At 48.1% G+C, this 11,330-nt stretch overlaps 1 protein-coding gene across 6 annotated transcripts in view; it reads right to left on the bottom strand.

Annotated features, from left to right (window-relative positions):
* Positions 1 to 377: 377 nt before the first annotated feature.
* The window catches only part of sema6dl (sema domain, transmembrane domain (TM), and cytoplasmic domain, (semaphorin) 6D, like), a 200,062-nt gene continuing 189,109 nt past the window's right edge, over positions 378 to 11,330 (bottom strand). For 3 of the 6 annotated variants that reach the window (XM_037540236.1, XM_017684275.2, XM_017684276.2), the window contains 8 exons: positions 11,172 to 11,327; positions 10,188 to 10,361; positions 9,432 to 9,572; positions 9,089 to 9,166; positions 6,759 to 6,817; positions 6,407 to 6,463; positions 5,314 to 5,475; positions 378 to 4,007 (listed from right to left, as the gene is read on the bottom strand). In XM_037540236.1, coding sequence (XP_037396133.1) covers positions 2,716 to 4,007; positions 5,314 to 5,475; positions 6,407 to 6,463; positions 6,759 to 6,817; positions 9,089 to 9,166; positions 9,432 to 9,572; positions 10,188 to 10,361; positions 11,172 to 11,327 — 2,119 coding nt within the window. In that variant the 3' untranslated portion in view covers positions 378 to 2,715. The remainder of the gene's footprint in view (positions 4,008 to 5,313; positions 5,476 to 6,406; positions 6,464 to 6,758; positions 6,818 to 9,088; positions 9,167 to 9,431; positions 9,573 to 10,187; positions 10,362 to 11,171; positions 11,328 to 11,330) is intronic. The other 3 variants (XM_017684282.2, XM_017684281.2, XM_017684283.2) reach the window with 3 other exon arrangements.

The following is an 11,330-nucleotide window of genomic DNA, read 5'->3' as shown; positions in this document are numbered from 1 at the left end:
CTCAAGGACACCTCAGTCATGTGCTGTCGGCTCTGGGGATCGAACCAGCGACCTTCCGGTCACGAGGCTGGATCCCTAACCTCCAGCACACGACTGCCCCCAAGCCGAATGCAGTTGAGCTGTAGGTGATGTAGCTATGGGTTCTTCTCATTTTTAATGGCTCATAAATCAAAAACCTTTATTACTATAACTATAATCTAGCTGGTAAAGGGGAATGGAGTGAGTGTTGACAAATACCAAAGATCTGATGTGATTTAATGTGGAGGGTTAGTATAGAGGGTTCATCCTCCTCAAATTCACAAAACACGCGTAAAATCTTTTGTTTGCGAGCGAATAAATAATAATAATAATAATAATAATAATAAAAGTACGCGAACTGACATGTGCAGTAATATTTTATTTCAACTATACATGCTGTGTTAAAAAAAAAACAACAAAAATATCCTTAACAATGATGGTATTATTTACATGTTCACAGTACAGTTTTTGCAACATATCTACACGTTAAAATACTCTGGAAAAACAAGAGAGTCCCAGTTTTGCACAATAATAAAAAACAAAAAAAAAAAAACACGATGTAGGTAGGGCAGTCGGGATTACGTTTGCACATGGAACAGTTGGCTGAAATGTGAAGGCTTCGTTTCAAATTGCAACAGAAAAAACAAGTTCGTATTGCAATATACAAGGCAGTGGAGCAGTTAGGTCAGGCGTCCAGCAGCTCAGCGCACGGGCAGTTACTAAAGTACAATCATCGCGTGTAAACGAAACCACAGCGTCGGATCTGCACAGCTGGCTGGAGAACGGACAAGACGTTGGGTTTTCTTTCAGTCAAAAGTATTTAAAGAAAAAAGCGGGTCTCGTTTCCCTCGTTACGTTTGAACCTGCTCTTTCCGTGTTGCGGACAGAGCAGGCGTAGCTTTGTGTGTCTACATTCCAGTGCCTGAGTACGTTCTCCAACCGGCTCTAATGATACCCCTCGACGACCAGAAAGAGGAAGCAGAGCAAGGAAAAGACCTTTGTAGTAGATGGCAAATGCATAAAGTTTCATTGTTCTCACGTCACTTTACCTCTCCTCCCATTCTGTGGTCAAAATGCACGGTTGCGACACGATGCCTGAACCAAATCAAAAACGTTGAGTCGTTTAATAAGGCACAGAATACACAAACCCCGGTACACTTGCCTCTGAAATATCCATATCCATATATTTATATATTTACAATAACGTCATTACCGGCATGACTCTGTAGGACACATTGGTAGATGTTACGACGATTCATTGGGATAATCAATTTAATGGCTGAGGCGTGGTTTTCCAGGAGCTTTCCGGATACTGTGTGGACCCAGACAGTGAATTTGGCCTGTACTGAGCGACGTGGACACATTGCGCCTTGCCTGCTGAATGCACCATGTGTGGTTTAATGTAAGTTAATATAATGGCTAATACAATAAGATGAAATGTTTCTACACTGGACCAAATTCCGTAAGGGGGTAAAACATACGTTTAAGACAGCACAAGATAGAGCAGGATGAGGTTACCTTATTTGACTCCTAGGGGGAATTCTTTTGGTCATAAAGGCTGCCTTTAGGCCGTAAAGTTTTCAATAGTCTAATTCAGAGAAGCACGGCTCCAGCACTTGGTATTTGGGGGAAAACCAGGAATCCGGTTTGTGAGGGTATAATTCACGGTTTATGAAGTGCTGTATGAGTCTACAGGCTTCGCTGTGTCTCCATAGGCCCAATGGGGAAGAGACAAAATGCCGTACCAGACCAGCGAGATCGAACGCAAACCTGCAAGCGCAGGGCTCAGGCTGAGCCGATCAATGCACAGGCACCAAAAATGCACAACAACTTTTCATCTAACCCAATAGCAGCAAAAAGTAAGTCCTCAGTGAGTTAAAAAACCAAACAAAAAAAACGTTGTCCAAGTAGGCACCCTGGACATTTCCTCTGCACACAGAAATGCTTGATTAATATCTGCCTCTACGGCACCACACACGCAAGTGTGATGTTAACGTACCCTGAAATGGGTTTTTTAGTTTTATGACAGTAATGACTGCAGCTGGAGACAAGCCAGCTGTAAGTGCATCCTTTTGTGTGAGCACTGAATGCAGACTGGTTAACCCTAGAGGCTACTCCTCTGAAAATAAAGAGTCTCTGTCCCTCCCTTGGATGCTGCTAAAAGCATAAAACATGTTCTCTCACACAGACATGCTCCGCAGTTTTGTCTTCTTTTAAACAGCAAGTTTAAAAGAATGCACACGTTCCTCCGTCCACCGTCCTCGTTTCTGCTGGGTTTGCATCGCTGCAGGGTTGAACGGAGGAACAAGAGGCTTTCTTCAAGTATTCCCACGGCGTAGATTTCTCTGCCGCTGCACCCGAGACCTCAGACGATCCTGCCGCCTTGAAGGTCAGAGGCCATCATCACCTGTCAATCAGATTTTAACATGGCATGAAATAAAGTTTGCAAGACCTTGCTGAAGGAATTCTGCGACTCTGCCATGCTTTCTCCAGCAAGAGGACGTCCAGGTTTGGACCCTCCGCAGGCCGATGAGCATTTTTATTTACTTCCAGTGTCCTGTTTACGAAATAACTGGCCCTTTGCAAAGGCGTTCGGCTGAACATCGTGTCCAGACCCTCTACAGCTCATTTACGTCACGATGTTGACATCCAGTGTCCTGTTCACTTTATTCACTGGCCCGTAAAAAAGGAGCCAAATCAGTAGCTGTACTTGTTCACAACCCTCATCTGAGCAGTCTGCGGCACAAAGCCATTAGGTTTGGGCGGCACGTCAGGTTTTAACGAAGCTGTCCGTTTCACGCTGGTCCGAGGCAGAGAGCCGTGCCCACTGTAGCTGCTCTGCCGGGACACTGAAGGTGTCATGGCCATTGGCACCCCATGGGAGTCCAGTCTAGAGGGTGGCGTGGGCGGCACGTACCCACCCCTGCTGAAACTAGGCTGTCGGGTCATCATCACCCCATTGGGTGAGTGTAACCCTTTGGGTGGAGAGGAGATTGAATGGCGCTGAGATGATCCTCGATGGTACCTTTGCCTCTCCAGCGTACCACCTGGGTGCCCAGTGGGCGAAGTGGGTGTGGAGGGCACATCCACCCGCTTGGTCGGGCTGTTTCTGGGCAGTGAAGAGGACGGAGAGTAGAGCGATGCTTCCCTGCTTGGTACCTTGGGCGGGATTTCCGCTACATTGCCCAAGGGTTCCAGCATCAGGTGTTGCCGAGGACGTGGTACATCGACCATGATGCCCTTGTTGGGGTTAGGGCCGCTATTATTCTCATTGAGGTGCTTCAGAAGGTCGTTTAGCGTGTTCCTGGCATCCACTGAACGTCTGTGTTCCTTGCGGCCTGATTTGGAGCCATGATGTTCGCTGCTTTGGACCTTTTTCTCTGGCCGGGAACCTTCGGGACTAGATGCCCGATGCTCGTGTGTGGCGTTGGGAAGCACTACAGCACTTGGGATCTGATGGTTCCCGATAGTTGGGTGTGTAGGAGAGTTGGATTGAAGGTACTGGGGACTCTTGGGTGGACCTTCCTTACGCCCAAGCTTCCCCTGTGCCCTATCCCACTGGTTTTTGACAGGCTGCATGGTCTTCTGCTGAAGCACTGGTGTAGATTCAGGAGTAGGCAGAGCAGTCAAGTCTGGATTCTGCCCACTGAGGATCATGGTCTTAGTGTCTGGTGATGGTGGCACCTCTTTCCCCCCACTGAGCAGGCTGGAATAGAGCTTCGGCGTGTCCATCGGATGCGGGTACTCCTTCACTGGGCTTTCAAAGAGGCCGTTGAGCTTGGCGAAGCTTCCTGTGGAATCCGTGCAAGACTGCGCCGACTCTTGATCCTTGTGGATCTTGCGTGGTTTGCGCAGGAAGGCATCGCGGTAGCAGTAGACGATCATCCCGGCGATTAGCGCCCCCAGGAGGAAGGCGCCAAAAACGCATGTGATGAGGATGTTCATGTGTACCATCTGGTTGGAATCACCCGACTGGATTTCCCACACACCTGAAACACATATACAGCCCAATGACATGTTAATCCTTGTAAGCACAAACACTCTGCTCTGCCCTACGCTTCCCACTGGGGTTCCAGCAGAAAGGTAGAGTCTGCTCCCCCTTTCCCCCGTAGGTATTTTGTCATTAAGTGAAATTTCACATTTGACAAGATTCGCCCGGTAATCTGAGCATTTCACAAGGCTACTGAAGAATTTCTAGGTTATTGAATCATATGAAGAAGACTCATTATACATACACAGGAAAACAGAGAAATGGATCAGCTTGTGGCTAAAAGCTACCCAAGATTATATTAGTGAAGATGCTGTCTAGTCCGCCGCTAAAAAGTTTTAATGTTTAAAGAGTTTTTATGGCATGCCTAGAGGAGGTTAGTGTTTTGTTGGACTGAGTGGAAAGTTTTCCCTTCTACCCCAGATAACCGAGATCGTTTTCAGAAGGAAGGTTCGTTCAAGGTCTGTTAGTAACTGGAGGCATTCGAGAGTGTTAATCGTGCGTTGAAGTGAAACGCTACAACAGTGGTGGTCAGTGGCAAGGCCTTCGGGAGGACTTCTTAAAACCAGAGAAGCAAAAGAAACCAAAGAAAACTAGATAGGAAAGAAGTAGAGAAAAAAAACAAAACAAAAACAAAAACAGAGAGGAACACAGATCTTAAAGAGAAGGTTCGTATATGCAAATACTAAAGCAATGTCTTGCAGAGATGAATGGTAAATAAAGCACCATGTAAACCAAAGTCGTTTGATGAAGAATAAACAACAAAACTGAAAGAACTGAAAGAACTAAAAGAAGAAACAAACTGCTGTGTGAGCTGACGGGATCTGAGCACTGCCAGGCCAATGTTTGGGGGCACCTAGCTTTCCAGAAAGATGTTGTTTTAATATATTAACATGTTTTTGTGTCAGTAATCGCTTAACATATTAAAAACTACCACATTTATAGTTTATGATGAAAAAAAAAAAACTATCTATGGTAAAATAATTGTGACAGTAATGAAAACCACAGTTTATTCTTACAGTAAGTGTTTCTTGACAGGTCTTTACAGCAGGTGTAGGTGCGAGATGAAGTTCTATGAACGTACAGATTGTTTTTTAACTACTGTCACAATCATGTATGTGTAGCATGCCGTCTCAATAGACCGGCTCCGTCTTTAATACGTTACGCTTTTACACACTGACACCAAACATGCTCATTTTTGGTGAGAAAACATTTTGAAAAGCTGGGTATCAACAAACTTTTGACAGGCAGCATATTACCCAGATTTCCGTGCAGCTGTGCAGCATTGCTCCCGTTTAAGGCCTTACCCTCCAGCACCCCCGGGAACGATTGGGAAGTGTCTGGGTCATCTCGGAGAACGAATTTCCGTGAGCCAAAGAGCGTGGGAGGCAGAGAGGGAATGGTTTGGGGCGATTCTACGGGGCCTGAGGTGGCGGACGGCGTAACTGACGGTGCTGGTAACTCCATGTCTGTGGCGACAAACACAATATTCACAAACGGAGCAGGCGGCAGGGACAGCACAGCGTTCGCCGGGATAGCGGATCCCAGCTTAGGGCCGCAACACTGGCTCAATTAAAGCGATAGTTTGGCGAAAAATCAGAAATCAGATCTCCATCGTTTTTCCCCCCAATGTCAACGTTTAGCCAAGACACGTTTGGTGGCTGAAGTCTGCTGGTTTAGTTGTAGCACTGGAGCTGTGAGGGCTTAGCTTACACCCCAACATTAACAAGCATGAACCTTTGTGGTTTCTGACCGTTATCTTTACGAATGGACAAGTACGGACAAATGGCAGTCCACTAGTGCTGTTTGTAGCCAATACTGCTTTGCAGATACATTAGCCTGTAGTGTCTGCATACCAAACATATCTTGGCTGATTGACATTTAGAGAAAACTCTACATTTTTTCGCAGAACTATCGCTTCGACTGAAGTTTCCATCAGTTTGCACTTTTTAAGCCACAGCAGAAGCTGCTTAAGATGTTAAGCTAATGCTTTTAACTGATTTAAAACCTGAAAGCCTGATGTTCCAGCAGAATAAACATCTATGAGACACAATACCGGCTGAAAGGGGGAGAAGGATTGAATAGCTGTCAGAAAACAGGAAAAAGGAGGACTGGGGAAGGTGTGGAAGAGAGGCCCCATGGCTACAGATCATGCAGATGAAAGACAGAAGAGGAACAGAAAAGCGAAGAAAGACTGGTGAAATAGCAATACAGATGACAGATGTTCAGGCCGAAGAACCGAAGCCCTGGAGATGCAGATGAAGATGCTGATGAAGATGAAGACGAAGAAGCAGAGTGGTAAAAGGGTTAAATGGCAGTGGTGGAGGATGAAGTGAATGAGAGAATGCTGAGAGAATGCTGAACTCAAGGAAAGAAATCATTGGAGTAAAGGAAACTAACCAGAAGTTGGGTCGCCATATGATTTGAAATCTGGCGCTGAAGCAGTAGTCAATAACTCTAAAGGAATTAAAGGAACAAGAAATCAGCATAAAATAAGGAAAATAAAAACTCTAAACTGAAAAAATAAAGGCCCTAGAGCCAGGAAAGACGTTTTAACGTTCACAAAAATAGATTTTATGCAGTTATTCTCCAGTTCTGCTTCTCTTGAGCCGGCTGGGCTGAGATGCCGAATGTTTAGCATTAGTAGCGTGTGACAGTAAGTGTGTGTGTGTGCGTGTGTGCGCGTGTGTGTGTGTGTTAGTAGTGTGAAGCGTGTGAGCTTTCTGCATGACGATGAAAACACAAATCTCACCGTGACAGTCTCCGAGTCGTGCCGTGTTTCCAAATTCAACATCCTGCTCAAAACCTGACCTGAGAGGGGGAGGGGGAGAGAGAGAGAGAGAGAGAGAGAGAGAGAGAGAGAGAGAGAGAGAGAGAGAGAGAGAGAGAGAGAGAGCGCGCGAGAGAGCGATATGGGGGGATAGAGAGAGAGCGATATGGGGGGGATAGAGAGAGAGCGAGATATGGGGGGGATAGAGAGAGAGCGATATGGGGGGGATAGAGAGAGAGGGGGGGGAAGAGAGAGAGAGAGAGAGATGGATGTGGGGAGAAATTAAAAGAAAAACGGGAAATTGAGAGGAAGAGAAAGGAAGCAGAGAGCAGAGAATGATAGAGGGGACAGAAGAAGTGGGGGAGAAAGAGAGAAGGAAAAAATGTAGAGGGGAAAAGAGGAGATAAAAAAGAGGAAAGAGAGAGAGTGAGTCCACTGCACACTGACCTCTGTGTGCTGATTAAGAATAAGGCTGTGAAATAGTAAACACATTCATCAGTAACACAGCACTGAGCGCAGTGGGAACTGTTTGGGAGAGTGTGGGAATGTCTGGAACAGTGTGGGACAGTATCTGTTTGGGACAGTGTGGGAATGTGAGGGACAGTGCGGGATTGCGTGTAGCACTGCAAGACCTGTGTGGGACAGTATGGAACAGTGTGAGACTCTAAGGCACAGGGTGGGACTGAATCAGACAGTGTGGAACAGTGTGGGACTGAATGGAACAGTGCAGGACCGTGTGGGACGGTGCAGGGAGTGTAGGACTCTGTAGGACTGTGCAGGATAATCTGGGAGAACGCAGGACCATGTGGGACGGTGCAGGGAGTGTAGGACTCTGTAGAACTGTGCGGGACAATCTGGGAGAACGCAGGACCGTGTGGGACGGTGCAAGGAGTGTAGGACTCTGTAGGACTGTGCAGGACAATCTGGGAGAACGCAGGACCATGTGGGACGGTGCAGGGAGTGTAGGACTGTGTAGGACTGTGCGGGACAATCTGGGAGAACGCAGGACCGTGTGGGACGGTGCAGGGAGTGTAGGACTGTGTAGGACTGTGCGGGACAATCTGGGAGAACGCAGGACCGTGTGGGACGGTGCAGGGAGTGTAGGACTCTGTAGGACTGTGCAGGACAATCTGGGAGAACGCAGGACCGTGTGGGACGGTGCAAGGAGTGTAGGACTCTGTAGGACTGTGCAGGATAATCTGGGAGAACGCAGGACCATGTGGGACGGTGCAGGGAGTGTAGGACTGTGTAGGACTGTGCAGGACAATCTGGGAGAACGCAGGACCGTGTGGGACGGTGCAGGGAGTGTAGGACTCTGTAGGACTGTGCGGGACAATCTGGGAGAACGCAGGACCGTGTGGGACGGTGCAAGGAGTGTAGGACTCTGTAGGACTGTGCAGGATAATCTGGGAGAACGCAGGACCATGTGGGACGGTGCAGGGAGTGTAGGACTGTGTAGGACTGTGTAGGACTGTGCGGGACAATCTGGGAGAACGCAGGACCGTGTGGGACGGTGCAGGGAGTGTAGGACTGTGTAGGACTGTGCGGGACAATCTGGGAGAACGCAGGACCGTGTGGGACGGTGCAGGGAGTGTAGGACTGTGTAGGACTGTGCGGGACAATCTGGGAGAACGCAGGACCGTGTGGGACGGTGCAGGGAGTGTAGGACTCTGTAGGACTGTGCGGGACAATCTGGGAGAACGCAGGACCGTGTGGGACGGTGCAGGGAGTGTAGGACTCTGTAGGACTGTGCGGGACAATCTGGGAGAACGCAGGACCGTGTGGGACGGTGCATGGAGTGTAGGACTCTGTAGGACTGTGCAGGATAATCTGGGAGAACGCAGGACCATGTGGGACGGTGCAGGGAGTGTAGGACTGTGTAGGACTGTGCAGGACAATCTGGGAGAACGCAGGACCGTGTGGGACGGTGCAGGGAGTGTAGGACTCTGTAGGACTGTGCGGGACAATCTGGGAGAACGCAGGACCGTGTGGGACGGTGCAAGGAGTGTAGGACTCTGTAGGACTGTGCAGGATAATCTGGGAGAACGCAGGACCATGTGGGACGGTGCAGGGAGTGTAGGACTCTGTAGGACTGTGCAGGATAATCTGGGAGAACGCAGGACCATGTGGGACGGTGCAGGGAGTGTAGGACTGTGTAGGACTGTGTAGGACTGTGCGGGACAATCTGGGAGAACGCAGGACCGTGTGGGACGGTGCAGGGAGTGTAGGACTGTGTAGGACTGTGTGGGACAATCTGGGAGAACGCAGGACCGTGTGGGACAGTGCAGGACTATCTGTGTGCTCTAACTTACTGCACTCCCGCTGGAATTCTCTCACAGGCTCCATGAGGCATCCAGCCACAGTACGGATCCCTGGAGGCAATACACGACCTGTAACACACAGCAGAACAGCACTTCTTCAAATCAACATAACCCGCTTCATATCATCTGTGTAGTTACTCTGCCAGCCTGCGGTCAAACCTTCAGCGGTCACTGCAAGCTAGTTAGCTGCTAAACCAAAGCTATTAGAGCTGAAAGCCGGCCTTTTCAGAATTATATGCAAGGCTGAAATAATGCATTGCATTAAAATGAAACGAGAGGTGGGAATGCACGAAAACATCCCAGAATGCCTCGAGCGTTTGTGTGGAGCACTCACTTGTGGCAGGTTCGGTGTCTCTCACAGCGGCTCAGCGGAATCCGCACCACACAGCTGGAAAATGCCACGAACAGAGTGTATGAGTCTTTGTCCAGGTGGAAGGACAGGATATGCCGATCGTCCTCATTAGTGGACAAACATCTGCACAGAGAAAGAAGGAGAGAGACAGAGAGAGAGAGACAGAGAGAGAGAATGAGACAGAGAGAGAAAAAGAGAAAGAGAAAAAGAGAATGAGAGAGAAAGAGAGAGAGAAAGAGACAGAGAAAAAGAGAGAGAGAGAAATAGAGAGACAGAGAAAAAGAGAGAGAGAGAAGGAGAAGAGGGAGAAAGAGAGACAAAGAGAGAGAGACAGAGAGAGAGAGAGAGAGAGAGAGAGAGAGACAGAGAGACAGAGAGAGAGAGAGAGAGCGTTAATGACATGTTATCAGATTGTTCTGTCACTCAGCCTCAAATCAGCTGCACTGCACATAGAAAAAAATCTAAATTTCCTCATTTTGCTTCTGTGTCCTAATCAGTGCAGTGGCAGAAAATGTGAGGAGAATAAACCTACAGATATATTACGGAGGCTCAGGTGGTGAAGCGTGGCAGTAGCTATGCTAAGGCATGAAAGATATAATAATGTTAATTTATACTTTTTACACACCAAACAGGCTCAGAATGATGGGACTAAAGGACACACAGCACTAAAAATAGTCCAGACGTTTTCACGTACAAGTCAGTGTGATATGAGAATTCGTCTGGGTAAAAAAGTCGTACTTGGCCTGGTTGAAGACGTCGATCTCCTCCAGCAGGACGCTCTCGTTGAGCGACAGGGCCGTGGTCTTCGCCAGAACCTTCAGAACTACACCGCCCTCAGAGCCAATAAAAACCACTGTGTAATTGTTAAAGGGACCGGCAGCATTGTCCACCGCCAGAGCGGTCAGTCTGTATCTGCACACCAGAGAACAGGAGATATGTTAGGTGTCTGAAGTTTCAGAAGCTCAGGGGGTTTTCAAACTGGTGTGTGAAACCCAGAACACTGATTTCAGAAGGACCAAAGATCGGTTCTCTGTTCTGCTTCGCACTTGACCAAATGTACCGAATTCGCAGAGCACGTGGTTCTGCGCTCAGAAAAAAGCTCTAGTGTGAAAACGCCCTTATACCCCACCAATCAGCGCGGGGCTAACCGCACGCCTCGCCTCGAAACCACGCGTGAGCTAACCAGAACACTGGCTGTTGATGAGGACTCGTCCACTTCTCCACGAGGTCTTTTCTCCACAGTGGATGAAGGTTTAGGTTTAGGGCTTTATTGTCATTATCAAGTGCTCTCCAGTCAGTGCATCACTCAAGAGTCTCTAAAATAATTTAGGTTAAAAAAGACCACAGACATCTACAGACCTGCGTACTTTCTGTCCTTTTTTCAGCCTGAGGGTTTTTATTGCAGCTGGATAAAAACTATATTTGAGTCTTTTTGTCCTTGTGTTAATTGATCTGTACCGTCTGCCTGACGGCAACAGTTCAAACAGGTAATGACCGGGATGCTAGGTGTCCTTTACAATGTTCTGAGCTTTTCTGAGACAACGGGAACTGTGCAGTTCTTCCGAAACGTCTGAAATGGACTGTTTCTGGATCGAACTAACATCAGCTACAGCAGTTAACCTGCTAGAGAGAAAGCTGCATCTCTATTTACAGTAAGATCAGTACATCTAACAGTGCTGGTCTGGAGAGCTGATACAGGGTCAGTGCATCTCGGGTTCTGACCTGACTCTGGTTTTGGTGAACCACGGCTCGTCTCCTATAGACGGTACGGCGGAGTCCATCAGCGGGTGAGACTTAATGAACTGCAGCGTCTCGTCCGGAAACTCGATGGAGCTTTTGTAGGACTCTGCTGATCCGTGACCTGCACAGCAGCCTGGCCTG

This window comes from Pygocentrus nattereri, chromosome 7 (assembly GCF_015220715.1).
Source record: "Pygocentrus nattereri isolate fPygNat1 chromosome 7, fPygNat1.pri, whole genome shotgun sequence".
Classification (NCBI taxonomy): domain Eukaryota; kingdom Metazoa; phylum Chordata; class Actinopteri; order Characiformes; family Serrasalmidae; genus Pygocentrus; species Pygocentrus nattereri.
Note: the sequence above shows the minus strand (reverse complement) of the source record. Positions and strands in the feature narration are given on the sequence as shown.